This window comes from Gymnodraco acuticeps, unplaced genomic scaffold, assembly GCF_902827175.1.
Source record: "Gymnodraco acuticeps unplaced genomic scaffold, fGymAcu1.1, whole genome shotgun sequence".
Lineage (NCBI taxonomy): Eukaryota > Metazoa > Chordata > Actinopteri > Perciformes > Bathydraconidae > Gymnodraco > Gymnodraco acuticeps.
This window is the reverse complement of record NW_022990054.1, coordinates 2,440,290-2,457,943: the sequence shown is the minus strand read 5'-3', so window position 1 is coordinate 2,457,943 and position 17,654 is coordinate 2,440,290. Positions and strand designations below refer to the sequence as shown.

The 17,654-nt window shown below is 41.5% G+C and overlaps 4 protein-coding genes across 5 annotated transcripts; 3 read left to right on the top strand and 1 right to left on the bottom strand.

The window, feature by feature from the left end:
• Window positions 1-130: 130 nt before the first annotated feature.
• Window positions 131-4,123, top strand: LOC117545872 (tripartite motif-containing protein 16-like). Its single transcript, XM_034215836.1, has 6 exons — window positions 131-905; window positions 995-1,090; window positions 1,880-2,125; window positions 2,210-2,357; window positions 2,439-2,504; window positions 2,580-4,123. The coding sequence occupies exons 1-6, from the start codon at window positions 330-332 to the stop codon at window positions 3,146-3,148; spliced, it is 1,701 nt and encodes a 566-aa protein (XP_034071727.1). The 5' UTR covers window positions 131-329; the 3' UTR covers window positions 3,149-4,123.
• Window positions 4,117-10,815, bottom strand: slc15a5 (solute carrier family 15 member 5). The gene is made up of 9 exons (XM_034215835.1): window positions 9,055-10,815; window positions 8,084-8,306; window positions 7,409-7,578; window positions 5,810-6,030; window positions 5,532-5,718; window positions 5,192-5,380; window positions 4,862-4,993; window positions 4,636-4,744; window positions 4,117-4,522 (listed from the first exon to the last, which is right to left on the bottom strand). Exons 1-9 carry the CDS (start codon window positions 9,422-9,424, stop codon window positions 4,381-4,383), a joined length of 1,743 nt encoding a protein of 580 aa, XP_034071726.1. The 5' UTR covers window positions 9,425-10,815; the 3' UTR covers window positions 4,117-4,380.
• A 125-nt stretch (window positions 10,816-10,940) lies between these two features.
• On the top strand, window positions 10,941-14,526 carry zgc:153293 (uncharacterized protein LOC555710 homolog). Its single transcript, XM_034215919.1, has 7 exons — window positions 10,941-11,077; window positions 11,383-11,655; window positions 11,755-11,884; window positions 12,058-12,165; window positions 12,292-12,450; window positions 12,546-12,675; window positions 13,925-14,526. Exons 2-7 carry the CDS (start codon window positions 11,396-11,398, stop codon window positions 14,125-14,127), a joined length of 990 nt encoding a protein of 329 aa, XP_034071810.1. The 5' UTR covers window positions 10,941-11,077; window positions 11,383-11,395; the 3' UTR covers window positions 14,128-14,526.
• Window positions 14,527-14,729: 203 nt separating this feature from the next.
• LOC117545907 (ras-related protein Rab-19) lies at window positions 14,730-17,648 on the top strand. 2 transcript variants are annotated; one of them, XM_034215920.1, is made up of 5 exons: window positions 14,730-14,832; window positions 15,307-15,395; window positions 15,927-16,115; window positions 16,503-16,686; window positions 17,112-17,648. In XM_034215920.1, the coding sequence occupies exons 2-5, from the start codon at window positions 15,345-15,347 to the stop codon at window positions 17,384-17,386; spliced, it is 699 nt and encodes a 232-aa protein (XP_034071811.1). In that variant the 5' UTR covers window positions 14,730-14,832; window positions 15,307-15,344; the 3' UTR covers window positions 17,387-17,648. The 2 variants fall into 2 exon arrangements, with proteins under 2 accessions (XP_034071811.1, XP_034071812.1); XM_034215921.1 differs by lacking the exons at window positions 14,730-14,832; window positions 15,307-15,395 and adding an exon at window positions 15,478-15,540.
• The last annotated feature ends 6 nt before the right edge of the window (window positions 17,649-17,654 follow it).

Sequence of the window (17,654 nt, the reverse complement as noted above, 5' to 3'; positions counted from 1 at the left end):
AAAACCCACCAATGAGCACTCAGCTCGAGATACCAGCGAGTCGTTTCTCATCAAGCATTTCGCTTCCGCAGCCCGTGGAGAGGAACTGCGCCGCCTCGCCGCGCCTCGCTCTCAAGGCTGCGGGCGTCTTTGTCCCGCGAGATTTCAACGTCTCATGTAGGCGAGCCTCCAGAGCAAGTCGGACAAAATGACTAACCATCATGCAACGCACTAGCAAGACGTTGATCGCAACTGCGCAGGTCTCGCTTGTCCAAACAAGCCTATTATCTGCCAACAACAAGCCACACCTCCTTTCCAGGAAAAGTTAAACTAACTCTGAGCAGCACAAAATGGCCTACAGTGAGGATTTGTTCGACTGCTCTATCTGTTTACAGCTACTGGAGGATCCTGTGACGACGTCCTGTGGACACAGTTACTGTATGAAATGCATCAATAACTTCTGGGATGGACATAATGACAGAGGGAATAGCTACAGCTGCCCTCAGTGCAGGCAGACGTTCTGCCCCAGGCCTGATCTGAAGAGGAACACACTCCTGGCTGCCCTGCTGGAGGAGCACAGGAAGACACACAGTGAAGACGCTGATAATAGCACTCATGCTGCTCCTGGTGATGTTCAGTGTGACGCCTGCACAGGGAGAAAAAGAAAAGCGTGCATGTTCTGTCTTGTGTGTTTGGCCTCTTACTGTGAGACTCATCTGAAGCCTCACTTTGAGGTGCCCCCCTTAAAAAAACACAATCTGATCAAAGCCTGTGCATGGATCAAAGACAGAATCTGTGGCCGTCATGACAAACTTCTGGAGATTTACTGCCGCACGGATCAGCAGTTCATCTGCCTGCTGTGTACCATGGATGAGCACAAAGGACATGACACTGTGGCAGTGTCAGCAGAAAAGTGTCAAATGCAGGTAATTCAGTCCAGCCACATGCTGGAGTCATTTGTAGGCCAGACTGTTATATAGTCACTGATCATCTCAAAATGTTTGTGTTTCAACAGAGACAACTGGGGCAGACCAAACTGAAAATAGCAGACAGACTGCTGCACTCGGAGAGTAAAATAATGGAGCTGAGGCAGGCTGCAGGCTCTATAAGAGTGAGTTTAACATTTACCTTTTCTGTTATTCTTCAACATATTTCAAAGTATTCAAAGTGCCTCATATGCTGACAAAAAAGATCCCCTAAAAAAGAGGAAAGGGGCGTGGATGTTAACTGTGTAAGGCAGGGGACTTTCCAGTGTCTCTGAAAACATTCAGCCTCTGACACACTGAACATAACATGCAGACTATATCCAGACACTGACAGGAATATTGTGAATGGCTGGAGTAATCTTGAACAGTGATACCTAACCTTTTTTGGCTTGTGACCTCTTAAATCACACAAGCTTGCGTTCTTGTTGCTGTCATTACAACTTTAAATCATGGTCTAGACTCTAGAGTATTATATGTGAGGCAACAAATGCACGAAACATACAGATCTTTATTCCATGCACGCAAAGTGTTAAGTGAGTATATCCTTTACCGGTCAACCTTATCGTTATCCTGACACCATCCAGATCCTGCCTCCACTTTCTATCTGCAGTTTTTATAAATGCCTTTCTTCTTTATACTTGAGACATCTGTTTCTTAAAGAACACAAAACTAAAACATTACATTTCATTAATACCACAGTTTCCATGACATTGCACATGAGTTTAAATAATGATTTGGAATAGAATGTATGAATGAATGTCAAAATGTTTTGCAAATATTTCACTTATTTTAAATAAACCTCTAAAACATCTACCTATCAAATGTTGCAGAATAACTAAAGGAAGTGTAAAGTATATGGTCAAATCCCCCATTTCACCAGCCATTACACAAATGGTGCATGTTTCCGTTACCAGGATGCTGCATGGGAGGCGTGTGATGACCTTGAGCGGCTGTGTGCGGAACACATCTGTACTTTGGTCCGTTCTGTGGAGAGGAAGCGCTCTGAGATGAGAGAGAGAGTTGGAGAGGCAGAGAAATCAGGAGTGGACTGGACCAACATCTGTGTCGGACAACTGGAGCGTGAAGTGTTCGAGCTGAGGAGCAGGGAGGATAGACTCAACCAGCTTTCACTAACAGAGGACCCCATTCAGTTTGTGCAGGTGAGGATGTGTTTTGAGACCATACAATACTTTCTATTTAATTTTTGCAGATAGTCACACACTTTATTTGTTGGCCCTCTGCAGGGTTTCAAGGCCCTTGGTGACCTCCCTGTGTTCGCAGAGTCAAGTCCTAACACACTGACAGAGTTCATCTCTGGACAGACAAAAAAACTGAAAAATCTGTGTAACAAAGAAAAGATAGAATTATTGCGTGATCTGGAAAAAAATCTGTGTAAGTGAATCTCAAAATTCATCTGGTTTGTTTATTTTCTGTTAGTGTATCAACAAAATGACCAGTTTCCTTTTATCACAGTGTGGAAACGACCAACGATTCATGAGAAAACAATATCAAGGATGTATCTTTTGACCAAATATCAGGGTAAGGTTGATGTTCATTCACACATTTCAGTGTTAACATACTTGAACATCTTTAACAGTGTTTCATCTTTCCCAGGAGACACCACCATGGAGGTGGACCCCAACACAGTAGCTGCATGTCTTCATTTGTCAGACAGAAACAGAGAGATATCATGGAGTGACCGGGACCAGGCTCACCCTGATCATGCAGACAGATTCTCCTACTATCACCAGGCTCTGTGCAAAAACAGCCTTCAGTACAGCCACTACTGGGAGGTGGAGTGGGATGGGGGCATTGTGGATTTGGCTGTGTCGTACAGAAGCATTGAAAGAAATGGTTCTGGCAAAAGTTGCTGTTTCGGCCACAACGAGCTGTCTTGGAAATTAACCTGCTCGTTGTCCGGTAGCACATTTTGGCACAATAATCTTCACAAAGGCCAGATTCCTCCGGTTCTCTCCCGCAGAGTGGGCATACATCTTGATTTTGAAGCAGGAACTCTGGGCTTCTACAGTGTTTCTGACTCGGGCAGTTTCTCACTGCTGCACCACGTCCAGACCATTTTCACCGAGCCTCTGTATCCTGGGTTTGCCGTGGATTTGGGTGCGACACTTAAAATATGCAAACTCGAAGCCACCATTAAAGCCGCAGGACCTCCTGTCATTTAAAGAAACAAAATGCCTCAGGGAAACCAGAGATGTTGCAGTTTATATCCATGTCTGTCCAAAATGTCATAATTTCATAATTTCTTCCAAGCCATTTGTGCTTAATTTAAAAAATAAGCATTTAAATTATTGAGATGGACAGAAAACCCTAAAAGTAAATATGTACAAAATTAGGAATAATATTCACATAATGGGTATTTGTACTGAGAATTCTGGAAACGAATAAATAGTTGAAAATATATCTTTTAGTTAAGCTATTTGTTCTCTAAAATGCCTCTATATAGCACATCAAAATACTTTTTTATATAACTTCTATACTTTGAATAATTTTATATTTGAGCTCATCAGGGCACATTTTCAAAGTGGGCTTATTCAACAGATGGTGTCTCAGTATTTTGCAGGCTGATTTGATATTATAAAAAATACTTGGAACAATCACTCTGTTGTGTCTTGTGCTAGGGGTTAATAATGGGAAAAAGGCCACCAATGGTTTATAGAGTTTAAATCCTTGATTATTGTAAATACTGCTATGCTTATCCTTTATTTTCAATTATCAAACAATCAGTTAAGCAGCATATTCTTGCTTTAAAGGTAGGGTAGGTAAGAATGGATAAGAAACCAGCTTGAGTGCGCTAGTATTTGAAAGTAGCAGCCGAAAGAAATCTGGCCCTTCCTTCAGACTTCCTTACAGAGCAACTCCTCCAACACACACGGACGCGCACAGGACCAATGAGGGCAAGTGATACATTTGTGCACGAGATGGAAGGCTGACAGGCAGGTAGGCCATCCAGTTATTTAAGCCGGGCCGGCTCAGATGATTGGTCGTGCTTTTTATAGCACCACGGCTTCCACAGAATGCATTTTTTTAAATGTATTTATTGTCAAAGCATAACGTATTCATTCACAAAAAGTGTATCTGAAATGAATTACCTATACCCTACCTTTAATAGACTTCAATAAAGAGCAATTTTCTTCCAATGATGTGTAATTTCATTTGATTTATTGTGCTTTTATTTACATTTTATGTTCACAATTTGATTTACAAATGTACCTCAAAATGAATCTCTCCTGTACAGGCCACACTCAAATAACGGTCAGCATTCACAGCAAGGGACACCAAACATATGTACATGCCAGGTACCTTATTTATACACTTCGGCTTGAATAGTCACAGACTCTGACATAGTCACATGCAGCGCCAGCGCCACTAACAGCAAAGATAATATTTAAGATATTCATAAAATAGATTCGATGGAGGCGGTTGTGTAGGAGCGGTCCACCGTGTCGTAGAAGCGCAGGCAGGCCTTGTAGTGCAGCAGCTTCTCAGCCAGAGGGCTGACTGTCAGGGCTTTACCCTGCACACTCAGGTCTATATACCTGGGGGGAAATCAGTGAGGGTTAGAATTAAAGTATGATATGTAAAATGTATAATCTAATAGTAACCTGATGACCACCTTGTAGTGCAGGCAGGTAGTTAGATAATACTGCACCTGTTAGATACACGCCAAAACACAAGGGTGTTAACCGCCATCAGTGAGGCCAGGAGGAAGAAGAATCTCTCAAGGTTCCCATCATGCAGTGCGTCTGGGTAGAAGTTACCTGTAAACATGTATTAATGCAGTCTCCAGAATCAGTGATATCTAAGGCTAAACAAGTTTTGTTTTTTAGCCAAATTACAGTGCCAATGTATTCGAAGTTTTTATTTTCTCATTTTACCTCCAGAGAGAAAGTACACCAGCTGAACGATTAAGGCTGCCAGGAAGCAGCCCCCTCCATAGGACAGAGTGAGGAAGTGTAAGGATATCCCTCTGATGTGGCTTGGGGTCAGCTGGAAAGATATTAGGGAGCCTGTGGGAGAGGAAGTGACAGCAGGTACGTTTTGTCATTATCCCTGCTGTGTATTTATGACAAACAGGGCAGTATTTCTAAACTTTGGAAATTCAACAGAAGGTATTTCAGTTAGTTTGTTCTCATTTGATAAAGAGGAAGTTTTAGGCAGGAAGCACCAGCTACAGACAACCTGCATTAAACACTGGCCTCACTCACATGCAGGGGTGACGAGAGCCTCTGCAAGACCCAGCAGGATGTACTGAGGAGCCAGGTGGAAACATGGCATGGACGACACCTGCAGAACTTTCCCAGAGAGGGTCTGCTCCACCAGAGGATAGGACCTCCGATGCAGCTCAGACAAACCTGCCACCAACACCGACAGAGTGGCACATGCATGGCCCAGAGCTAGAAGGGGAGGATGGACAGGAAGGGGTGATAAGAGAGGGGGCTGCAGAATAAGTACGGGAGGAAAGGGAGGCAGAAGAGCAAGAGAGAGAGACATTAGAATGATATGTCAAAAGTGGAGATGTGCGTGTGTGCACATAGAAATACTCACTGATGACTTTTGCAGGTGCCAGAGGAGCTTTTTCTGCAGAGAGGTAGCAAGTGGTCACACACTCTATGAGGGGGGCCAAGAGCAGCAGAGGGATGATACTGATCACATTCATGGCACCGATGGGCAACAGGTGGCTGGCCAGGTGAAGGTTTGAGTTCATGGTCTGTATGTAGTACCCTGAGGGAATCTGAAAAAACATTGTCTTAACCTCAGTGCATTATGGACACAATCCTTTTACATGCTTCATAATAAAGCCACATTGTACTCCATGTAACCACCTGTGTGATGCAGGCTCTGTAAAGCAGCTGAAGGCCATACAGAGGGAAGAGCTTGGCCAGGACTTTGACGTTCTCTACATGCGTCTCGCTGTAACGGCCGCCATTGTTCTCCTTGGCCCGGTCCAGCCAAGATCCCACATCTCCGCTCAGGTGACGGTAGTGGAGGCAGCACATCTTGAGGGAGTTCAAGAAAACTCCCAGTGTGGTCAATAATGATCCACCTGCAGAACGAAAGACACATGAAGTAATTGAATGAATTGTTAAATTGATTTGATGTGTAACAAGTTATTGTGGTGTTACAAGTAAAATACAAAAAGAGGTGGAACCAACTTTGCAAGTAACAACCAAGTCCAAAGTCATTGTGGAGTCAAGATTTTGAGTCCTAACTTGTCTCTGATATTATACTGCAATTCATTCTTTCTTAAAAACTATATAATTTCTGTAGGATAGGATATTTTCTTTGGTATTATCAATTGGTGCTCAGTTACGTAACATTCTTAACCTGTTAAGCCCCAAAGACCCCCTCGGCGGGTCTCTTTTTTTTTTCACGACACTGTGTCTCAGGGCATCTTAATATTTAAGAACCTATTAATGTGTTATACCAGATTAACGGAAATAATCTCAACTAACTGACGATACAAACCATTTTTACCAAAACAAAACACAAGTCTCATAATTTTTTTCTTTTTTTTTTCTCATACTGATATTCTGAACAATCTGTGCTGTTGTATTTGCTGTAAAGTGTCTCTACTGTAGGTTATTTTTATTATATGTACAGCACTTTGGCTCGACCAAAAATTGTTTATAAATGTGCTACATAAATAAAACTTGATTTGATTTGATTTGATAAGAAGCATCTAAATGACCCCTGAGCGAAAAATGCTAACGCACTTTGGCACAGAACTCAAGATAAATACCCTTATTACTTATCGTAGCTGCACATACAAGATATCCGATTAAAGCTGAGGTTCCACAGATTATATAGGTATAGTATTATCACTGAGCGATCCGAACTCGCGACAGGGGAGGCAAACACAGACACAGACATCACAATTTAATTTACATTTTTTTACTGTGTTCAATCTGAATTTACTTTAAAATACAAACATCTATATTGATTCTGACCCTTCTACACCCAACTCACAGATGTAACCTTGCTTTGAGAAAAAATATTATTAATTTAACCCTTTTAGAAGGGAAGATATGGTCATTTGTTCTGGGAATGTCATTTTCGAGCCTGAGACCTGAAAAACAGGCTCGGGGCTTGTCTCTCTCCTGAAATATGATTGGATTCTGTTTGATTGGTACCAACCAAGTGAATCTTCAGATTCAAGCGTTCGACTTAACTAATAACTTCTAAAGTTTTTTGATTTGTGAAATATTTGGGCTTGTCAGAAGCCCGACAGGTATTTTCAAAAAGTCAAAAGTCAAAAAGCTTAAGTTGAAGTTACAAGACTATGGTGTTAAAGTCCATTCCAAGTTGCAAGATTTTTTTCAAGTAATCAAACTTGTGTCTGACTAAAGTCCATATCTCTGAAAACAAGTAATGTAAGTGTGTCTGAATACTTTAATAATGACATTTTATATACAGTATGTTACCTTTCTTGGGTTTGTAGGTGAGATTGTTCCGCATCATGTGTATGGCAATTAGAGCCAGCAGCACAGAGGTGAAGGGGATAAGGAAGCCCAGATTTTTGGCCACAGACTGCTGGATGTAAGCGATGCCCAGAAACACCACAGTGGAATTCAGGTTGACCAACCAGTAGAACCTGAACAAACGTAAAGCAAATAATACACTCACTTCCTTACTTAATACCTCAATACTAGTGTAATTTGACATTTGTTAGAGGCATTCATGGTCCCCAGAAGATAAATCACAATGACTTTGGCAATCTTCTGACTTAGCCTTTTGCAAAACCATGAAATTGAAATGTAAGGTGTTTAGTGAACTAACATAACAGCCATTGAATGGATTCATAGGAAATTTGGAGCAAACATTTATGCTCTTCTTCGAATAAATTGTCTAGTTTTTTAATGACTGGCATGTTTACTCCCCTACAACTCAAGTCCCAATTTCCGGGACATTATAGTTCTCCATAATAATACAACAACTTGCATGTCTTATTTCTAAACAGTACAACTTGATTGTAAAGAACTTGACGAGAAATCATTCTTAAATGAAACTGATCACAGTAACAATATCGATGGACAGTTTGGAGTCTTATCATTGGCTAACCAGTTTAATAACTGCATCCAAACAGCACCAGCACCCACCAGTTGAAGAAGGACAGGAGCTGGTGCTGGTTGTAGCACTGCAGGCTGTATGCTCCCATTGGACAGAGGATGGCCCGGATGCCTCCGATGCCCAGAGCAGCAGCCAGGAGGCCGGTGTAGAACAAGATCTGCTGCTCCCGACGTTCCAGCTGGTGCGTCATGTGGTGAGTGTCAATGTAGAAATCTTCGAAGGGGAATGCCACCACAGGCAGCATGGCTGTGCCTAGAAAGCATAGTGACAGGTGAAAGTCACGGTATAGTTGTATTTCAAATAACAGTGTGACTTAACAGAAGCAGTCATGGCTCTGTCTTTTTTACTATCAGCATTTATGGGATTTGGTTTCCTTATTTGGATAATTTGTTTCTCTCCTTTCAGTGGTATTATGCTTTTAAATCATTTAATAGATGGAATGTTGTGGGTATTTCTGGCAGAAGGGGGGATTTGGAGTGTATATACATTTAGAGTTTAGAGGTTATATAAAGTTCTGATCTTTGTATATTAGCTTGTATTACAATAAAGGGCTTCATACAATATATGAAGCCCTAGTGGCTTTCGTTTTCATATATTTTGAATGGATTATTTATCGATGGTTTTGTGTTTTCTTTAATCTTTTTTCCGATTTTATTTTCTGTCTTTTCTATTAACCTTGGTTTTATGTCCCGATGGAGCCTCGCATCTTGTATTTAACTTGAAAAAGTTGTTTTAAAATATAAGAAAAGTATCGCTCTTGAAAGGAGCTTACTCACTAAAGGTTAAGACTCATGATGAATAATGTGTCAAATATTTATTTTTCAAGTCAAACATACAGATAAATATCCAGTTTTCTTAAGATTTCACCCCACACCAAATGGATATCTAATCTTACGTTATACGGAAATACTAAACACTGAATACATTTTAATCAAGTCATATAGTTTTATCACAAGTTTGATCACAACAGTGAATCTGATAAACTTGAATCGTATCTTACCAAAGAAATGTAGGAAGGCACATATGTAGAGCACCTTGGACCTCCCCAGGCAGGTCTCTGCAAACCAGCCAACCAGAACCGGGGTCAGGGTGCTGGCTCCTATGAAGCACAGGTTGACGGTCGCAGCCAGGTAGTTATCATAGCCCAGCTTCACCGTGCAGAAGAGAATGGTGTTGCATACAATCCCAAAGAAAGTGAACCTCTCACACAGCTCCACAAGCAGGACACAGATGATAACTTGGAGCTTCTTGCGGGACTTCCTTGGTGGTTCATGTTCTGGACGAGGAGCCTGGTCTGGACGAGGGGCCCTGGAGTGTCGACGCAGTTGGCCTCTGCCATCTGGCAGTTTATTTGGGTCTCCTACCACCATACCACCTGGCCAGCGAGCTGGCTGATGGGCTGCTCAGCTAACTAATGAATCTCGCAGAGCTCTGATGAGAGGGAACTCTGCCCTTCGAGGATAGGAGCAGCAGAAGCCAGAGCTGGAATCCCTCACCCTGGTGTGACTCTGGCGACACTTAGGATCAGACACACCTCTTTGCATTCTGTACGTGCTGGTGGCTGATGTCCTCCTGTGTCAGGATCTTACTCAGAACTGTGGTTGTCTCACAGTGATCTAACACTTGATTCAACATTGTATTCAGAAGGAGTGTAGGCTGGGAGCAATGTAGAGAGCATCCCAGAAATATTTGTATAATTGCTGACAAGATACAGTCATGTGGATGTTGTTTCTGTTAATGACTCATACAGCGCAGTGGTGGAAAGTAACTAAGTGCATGCACATTCACTTTTACCAGCTGAAGCATTGATGCAGACAAAAAAGTATCAAAAATATACCAGTACGACTGAAACAGGTAGTTCTGCATAATGAGTACTTTTATTTTTGAAACTTTAAGTCAACTGTATGCTAATAATTCCAAACCAAGAAATGTTTTGAATGCTTTTAATTGTTACTGAGTATTTCTAAGATCTGGTATCACTACTTTTAGGTTAGGGTTAACCGGGTTAGGGTTAGGGTTGAACCCGGTTAACCCGGTTAACCCTAACCCCTAAAGATCTGAGGACTTTTCCACCACTGGTACAGATTTACAGTAGCTGTAATCTGTTGGATCTTGTTTTAAATGAAGCAAATGTTGTCTATTCAAACATAAATATTATTTTGTAATGCAAAAAGTCATAGATTAAATGATCATCAACAATCAACACAGAATGCTTAGTTGGCTTTAGCATCACACATAAAAAAGACAACAAATTAATTTAGTGCATCCGACTCGCAAAATGCCACATCTCTATGTGAAAGCAGTACAAGCTCAATTTGAAACGCCTGCTGATAATTAGACTGAAAATGTTAAGTGCTAGTGTGACCGAGTGCACGGCCCGGTCAACCTGGATCAGGGCTGCTGGATCAACAATAACTGCCTGTTTTTGCAGTAGGGAGTAAACATGTTGTCTGACTCAACCAAACAGCACTGGACAGAATAACACTGGAATAATGTTGTTGATTCAAAGACCGTGAAAACCCTACTCCCTTTTTACTGTTTGTTTGAGGGCCAAGAGATATTTGTCTCAACAACAATTGTTTATAAATTAATTGTTGCATTACCAATCGGGTACCAAGCTATTTAGAGATAACCAAAAAGACCAGTATGAAAGAAGGGATAAGTGTGGGATAATGTAAAAAATTGCAATCAATGTTTGAACCTTATTTCATATAGGCCCTAGTAGGCTAATTGGCCAATATACAATAATTATAGTGGGCCTTTTTTGACATGCCACACTATTTTGAATAAATAATAATAAACAATGTCAATAACACAGATTATTATTTTTGAGAAGGAAATAATGTTGTAAAGACAGAAGGCTGGTATCCATGGCGCCAGGCTTCACCACGGTTACAGAAGCAGCGTCCAGTTGAGCTTGGGGGCGTGGTGTATCATGGGGAAAAAAGTTGGTTGGAAATCAGTTCCAGCGTTGAGGGAAACGACGAGGAAAGCAGGCTTTTCTTCAAATACACGTAAAAAAGGTAGGTTATAAAATGTTTGCAATGTTGTACAGTTAATAAGAGACCTGCACACATCCTACATGGAGATGGCTAGTTTGAAACTAACCATTAAACGTTCGTAGCACGTTACATAATAAAGCTAATGTTGCTAACCAAAGCGAAAGCTAGCTGTTAGTTTCCTTCGAGTGCTAACGCTACCCCCTCTTTGCTAGCCGTAAAAAGGACCTGTTGCCATAAGGCTTAGCATAAGCTTGTTTGTGCTATAGGCGCATCCAAAAAGACAACACGCGTAACTTATGGAAAACATTCTCATGTGTCGACCTTAGATATCGGCTAGCAATGTCTGGACGGAAGATGCCGAACTTTCCTGCCTCTGCGTCCCAGTGCTTCAGCTCCACCCCTGTCAAAACCATCCAGGGGAAATACCTGAACATATCAAAGGGTTTGGACGACGACGTGCTGTCCGACGAAGAAGACACTTTCTCTCTGCTCTCTCCCATATACCACGACAGTTTCGACAGTGATGAAGACCTGGAACCCAGCCCGCGGGCTTCCCCCAGGCTGAGCGACTCATCCAGACTCAGCCTTTCACCAGTCAGGTACCGAACAATTATTCAGGCTTAAGATACTTTCTGAACCAAGACCACAGGGTGCATTATAGAGAGACAACATACATTGTACATCTGTTTCTGTTATAGATGTGAGCTACCAAGAACGCCCTCAGTGCAGATGTTGGATACAGCTGTGGAGCCTCTTAGTGCATGGGAAAAGTGGCTGGTTAGCAAAGCAAAAGAAGACCGTTTACATTTAGAAAAACAAGCAGAAGAGGCAAGCAACAGTTAATTACCTTTTATATCAATGTACAAGTGTGTACTTTCCTTATGTTCTTTTGCTCTTTAAATGTGTCTATAAGGCTAGTCATAACTTTCCTCCTTATTTCCAAAATATATTTTCTTATTGCATCCGGTCTGAATCTCAACATCTCATGTTCCTTAAAATAGGATTGGTTAAAAAAGGAAAAGAAAGCACATGAAGAAAGGGAGCTGGAACAGAAAAAGATTGTCATGGAAGAGAGGATCCAAATTTGGCTAAAGATGAAAAGAGAACAGGTATATGACTCGTATATACTTTAAACTCATTAAAACTCATAAAGCACAATAGTGTTTTGGCTGTAATTGGTACACTATCCAATGCTGACAACATGTCTTTTATTTGTTTTCTCTTTTCAATCTCAGGAGAAGCAAGAGCAACTTCTAAAACTGAGGAAAGAGGAGGAGGATATACAGAGGCAGCACGAGAAACAGACGGAGATAGAACAGAAAGCTCAACAAAAATACAAAGACTGGCTACAGAAGAAAAACCAGGAAAAAATTGAAATGGAAAAGAAGGAGAAGGTAATGTGGATCTTTTTATTAGATTCATGTATAAGATTATTCATGAGCAGAAATAGACCGATACTGATACATATATTTATTTTTAATCTTGACAGGAGGAAGCTGCCCTGAAGGAGGAGCAGGAGAAGGAGCGCCACCAGAGGGCAGAGGAGAAGTTTAAGGACTGGCTGGCAAAAGCTAATGAAAAAACCAAAGCTAGTCCCCAATCACCCTGCTACACGAGAAGTAAGATCATTTCATTCATTTAAACCTCATTCACTAGGCTTTTTAATTTGTGGACTAACTGATACCATAAATAAATACATCTGTAGGAGCAAATATATAAAGCAAATATTATTGTAAATAACTTAATTAATTGTGTGAAAAAGTGATCTAAAGACATTAATGTAAATAACTGAAATGTATTAAAGGTCCCATGTCATGCTTTCCGGTTATTACCCGTCCCCTTGTGTGTTATGTAGCTTTTTCTGCATGTAAACGGTCTGCAGAGTCACAAACCCTCAAAGTACACCCTGTAGCGAGTACAACTCTAAAACAGAAAAGTCCTGTCTATGCTGCCCCAGAACGCCTCGTTGGAGATCTTTCTTTTTCCATTTTTTTCTTCCGGGAACCAAGTGACGTAACGACGATCCAAATGGACCACTCCGTGGAGCTCCTCACACGCACACACTCTCTCAGCGGTCAGCGGCGAAACTGTGATGCGCGGGGGGGGGGTGCTAGTGGAGCCAAACTGTGGCGCGATTACACTGTAGGTGTGCCGCGGGTGCTAGTGGAGCCTCGCAGGTGGGGGTGCTGCACCCCCCCTTCCCGCGTCCATGGTGCTCAGGCTGAGTTTCGCGATGTCTCGCAGACCCCACGCAGCAACCAGGAAACAACACCAGTAATCCAGCTCACACTGTCCGCTCCAGCAGCGAGCCTCGCAATGTCCCGCCAACACGGCACCCAGACCCCACGCAGCATTCTCATCTGTTTGTCATTACTGGTGTCATTTTCTGGTTGCTAACGCCATTGTAACACATAATCACTGATGTTCCGCTGTAACGGTGGTTACAGAGTTCTGATGAATCTACTGGGCTCATAGGGAGGGGGGGGACAGGAGTTCCAACAAGCCGTTTAGGACAATGGAATTATGATCAGTAGAAATGGCCATGACATGGGACCTTTAAGACAGAAATAACCCTGATGAAAAAACGAACTGACAGTGTTCATTTTTTAAAACCGTGTTATAAAATACTATATATAACTTTATATATATATACAAAGGTATAGCTGTGGTATTCCGTGATACAAAAATATTAAATACATGTTTACTTTAAGCTAATAATTGGATTGGATGTCTATAGAAATGTAACTGTTTTTGAGTTAGTTCCAGACGGGATCAAATGTCATTATATCTTACGTTTAATTTGCCTAGCTAAGACAAGTATTTAGAATTTGTTATGTATCAGTTTCTTATGGCTTTGATTTATTTTAGGTCCATATGAGAAATACCTCCCGTCACCAGGCTTCTACAATCCAATCCCCTGGAAGCCGATTCACGTCCCTCCTGTGGAGAAAGAACTGAATAACACATCTGGCAAGAAACCTCAGAAACAACAGAGGAGCCAACAAAGCTCCGCCAGCGCTCTGAGACTGAGGAACTCTGCGAGTGCCACCCAGGTGCTGCAGAGGAGATGACACAGCTGACACGTGTGTGACTGATACGGCTGCTCTGTTACTGCTTAAATATGATTCATCAACCACAACAGCTCCTGAACTGAGACTGCTGAATCACAGAAGTATTTCTGTTCACTTATATGGATGTGGTATTTAAGCTTCCATATCTACATTTTGATTTGTTGTATTGTTGAACACTGAACAATATTGTAATAATGCACCAGCTCATATTAGATTGTTTGTAAAGATGTGTCTTGGGGATTGTTATGATTTCACAAATATGTTTAAAATGTATTCTGATACTGCACCCAGCTTTTATACCATAATAATGGCGCGTGTACATAGCATTATGGCTGGACATTTAAACAATGGGGTTTATTTTGTTGCATCCTGTCGATAAAAGAGGCTTTATCAAAGTAATTTTTTCACTGTTGTCTTATTTGTGCCATCACGAAATGGTCAACAAAACCACATTCATTGCATCTAATCAGGCATCAACCACACTACGGAAAGGAGGTGGCTGGTGGTCACAGCCAAAGATACACCCAGCTCGGTCAAGTGCCCCTCACACTCACACATTGTCCTGTGTCCAGCTGTGCCTTGTTCTGTGGGCTGAGATGACGACAGAACAAGAGAGGGGGTGGAGAGAGAGAGAGAGACTGATTCAGAGCTGAATGCTCATTCTGTGTTAACATCTCACTGTGATACCAATGTGTGCAGCCTGAGGTAAAAACATTTCAATTACACTTTTAGTTAGATAATCCTGTCTTTAAATACATCATTTCTAAGTGCCTGTGGTGTTTTGTTCCTGCTCGTGCTACGCTTAGCTCTCTGTTGTGGAGTGCTGTGGAATGTGTTAGTTGACAGCAGTCAGCCGGGGGGCTCATAGTTTAGGCAATTTTAAAGGTACAAAAACATTCTGTGGTCCAAAGGACAGCTGTTAAGACGAATGTCAAGTTTTTACATTACGTTAAGTTGCAGAAGTAGTTTAAGCTGTTTGCTTTGGGGTATTTGCACACTGAGCCAGCACTTTGTAGTCTGTGTAACTTTTACTCTAAACTAAATGTCATAACTAGTTTGTAACAAATCCAACTAGATCTCAATATTTTTAAATCCATCTAAAATCTATTTATGCTTAACCAGTACTTATTGTAATAAACAATATTTCAGGTCACTTAACTTTACTTTTGCTTCTTTCAGGTATTGCGTCCTATTACAAAGAAAACCCATATCCCAAGATGCAGTGGTGCAGGTGGGCTGGCAGTTGGAGGTCACACCTACCAAGACAGGTAGGAGGCGGGTCTATGTGTCAGAATTGAAGTGGAAGGCAGAAACAGTCTAAAGGGCAGCAGGGCAGACTGTTCTTCAAGACTTTAAGAATGTGTCGCGTAGCAAAGACATGGAAACAAGCACAGGATGAATAACAACTTTTGGGTGACAAAAAGGGAACTTTAATCCTCTGCTATGGGACAATCAAGTTGATTTTGGAGCTGGATAGAGTTGGTGAATGAGGTTTAACATGACAGAAAATGCAATGTTGGATAAAAACTGGGATTTTTCATAATTTATATTGATTTATTTTGATCTCTGACTGGCTCTTTACCTGCAGATCACACATTTTTCAGCTGGAAACACATTGACTGTTCTACTACAGCTGATATAAACCTGATTTTCCTCTTTTTATGACTAGGATGTTTCTGTAAATAGTGTCAGTTTTCTATTGACACAACTTGAACCAGTTATTTTGCATAGAGGCACATAATCCTGTGTTTCAGCCTCAGTGGGTTTATTGTGAACATATTCCTCCCTTCACCATGCAGTCAGCAGGGCCAGAGATTGAGGACTCTTTCGACTTTCTTTTCAAAATCATCCTGGTTGGGGACTCAGACGTGGGGAAGACCTGTGTGGTCCAGAGCTTCAAGTCTGGCATTTTCATTGGAAAGCAGCAGAACACCATCGGGGTGGACTTTACTGTTCGCACCCTGGACATCGATGGCAAGAAGGTCAAGGTATGTGACAACACAATTTGATCATGGGTATAACTTAACATATTTAACAGAAATATGAATATATAAGATGTGTGTGTACTTACTCTTGTCTTAAAGTAAATACTCCCTTTGCTTGATCAGTATTTGTTTCTCCTTAAGAGAAAGAGGAGTGCCTTAATGTTCCCTAAGAACGGCCTGTGTGTTAGCTTTCTGGGTGTGTTCATTTGTCAACTGCTTGCTTGTCTTATTATGCTTATTAGTTAGGGTTAGTCTACACAGGCAAAGTAATAAAAAAAAAAGGACGGATTACTTTCAGAGTCTTTCACAGCACATCTGACTAACTCATGTTCAAAGGCCCGTTTTGTAACTATGTAAGTAATATTGGATGTTTTGGGGTTGTTATTGCAGATGCAGGTGTGGGACACAGCAGGTCAGGAGCGTTTCCGTACCATAACTCAGAGTTACTACCGCAGTGCCCACGGGGCGATGGTGGCCTATGACATCACACGCCGCTCCACGTTTGACTCTGTTCCCCTCTGGATCAGAGAGGTGGAGCAGTTTGGAGCTGCCAGCGTGGTGCTGATCCTCATTGGTAAGTAGATTGAAAATAAATTGGTTTTATGTTAGCCTGTAAACTCTTCTACATATTCCTAGACTTCAGGACAATACATTGCTGGTAAACCGTTTTTAGGGATTTTGGATTGTTGGTCTTTTATGTTGATAAACAATCATTAGATTACATGGTTTGCAAATTGAAAGATTATATATAATTGAAAATCAATTAAAAAAAATTCAAGTATATGTGCTCCTCTAGTTCCATCTCCTACAATCTGAGGGTGTTATGTTTTCCTTTTTCATTTAGGGCAGTTAACTCAGTATTTCTATTGTTGGTGGGAGAAAATATTAACACATTACACTGGAATCTCAAAAAAATGTCTGCTATTTTCCTGACCGTGTTAAATTGATAAAGCTGCTATTTGTGTTCTTTCTGATTGCCTGCTCTGCTAATCCCTGCAGGTAATAAGTCCGACCTTGAAGCTCAGAGGCAGGTTTTGTTCGAGGAGGCGTGCACTCTGGCAGAAAACAACGGTGTGCTGGCTGCCCTGGAAACCTCTGCCAAGGAGGCCCAGAATGTGGAGGCAGCCTTCATCCTCATGGCCCGGGAGCTGCTGGCACGCAACGGCATGACCATCACAGACGAGATACCCCAAGACTCGCCTCAATTCATGCTGAGTAACAGCTCCCACTCGGTCAACGGCTCCGAGTCTTCAGACAGGAAGTGTGGCTGCTGAGCGGACTGCAACTGCTTTTTGTTTGGAAAATAGGGTTGACAATTTAGAAGAAACTACATATATACATTGTGTGTGTGTGAAAGTGTTGTATATATTTTGACATTGAATATTTATGCATTTTGTTGAATAAGTAACAGGTTTTAAATGGTGGCTGCTTATCAAACATGTTTTGTATATTCAGAGGATAAGTTAAGAGGATCTCACACCTCAGCTGGAGGACTGTACTAAAACTGCACTACAGTACACAGAATATTTGACTTGACAAGCA

Coding starts and splice junctions, on each gene's coding strand:
- slc15a5 (XM_034215835.1), bottom strand. CDS start 9,424: ATGGTGGTAGGAGACCCAAATAAACTGCCAGATGGCAGAGGCCAACTG. Junction 5,719..5,809: donor ACAGAGCCTGCATCACACAG/GTGGTTACATGG, acceptor ATGTTTTTTCAG/ATTCCCTCAGGGTACTACAT. Junction 5,381..5,531: donor GGCACCTGCAAAAGTCATCA/GTGAGTATTTCT, acceptor CTCCCCTTCTAG/CTCTGGGCCATGCATGTGCC.
- LOC117545907 (XM_034215920.1), top strand. CDS start 15,345: ATGCAGTGGTGCAGGTGGGCTGGCAGTTGGAGGTCACACCTACCAAGA. Junction 15,396..15,926: donor GGTCACACCTACCAAGACAG/GTAGGAGGCGGG, acceptor TTCACCATGCAG/TCAGCAGGGCCAGAGATTGA. Junction 16,687..17,111: donor CGTGGTGCTGATCCTCATTG/GTAAGTAGATTG, acceptor TAATCCCTGCAG/GTAATAAGTCCGACCTTGAA.
- zgc:153293 (XM_034215919.1), top strand. CDS start 11,396: ATGTCTGGACGGAAGATGCCGAACTTTCCTGCCTCTGCGTCCCAGTGC. Junction 11,885..12,057: donor TAGAAAAACAAGCAGAAGAG/GCAAGCAACAGT, acceptor TCCTTAAAATAG/GATTGGTTAAAAAAGGAAAA. Junction 12,676..13,924: donor ATCACCCTGCTACACGAGAA/GTAAGATCATTT, acceptor GATTTATTTTAG/GTCCATATGAGAAATACCTC.
- LOC117545872 (XM_034215836.1), top strand. CDS start 330: ATGGCCTACAGTGAGGATTTGTTCGACTGCTCTATCTGTTTACAGCTA. Junction 2,126..2,209: donor ACCCCATTCAGTTTGTGCAG/GTGAGGATGTGT, acceptor GGCCCTCTGCAG/GGTTTCAAGGCCCTTGGTGA. Junction 2,505..2,579: donor TCTTTTGACCAAATATCAGG/GTAAGGTTGATG, acceptor CATCTTTCCCAG/GAGACACCACCATGGAGGTG.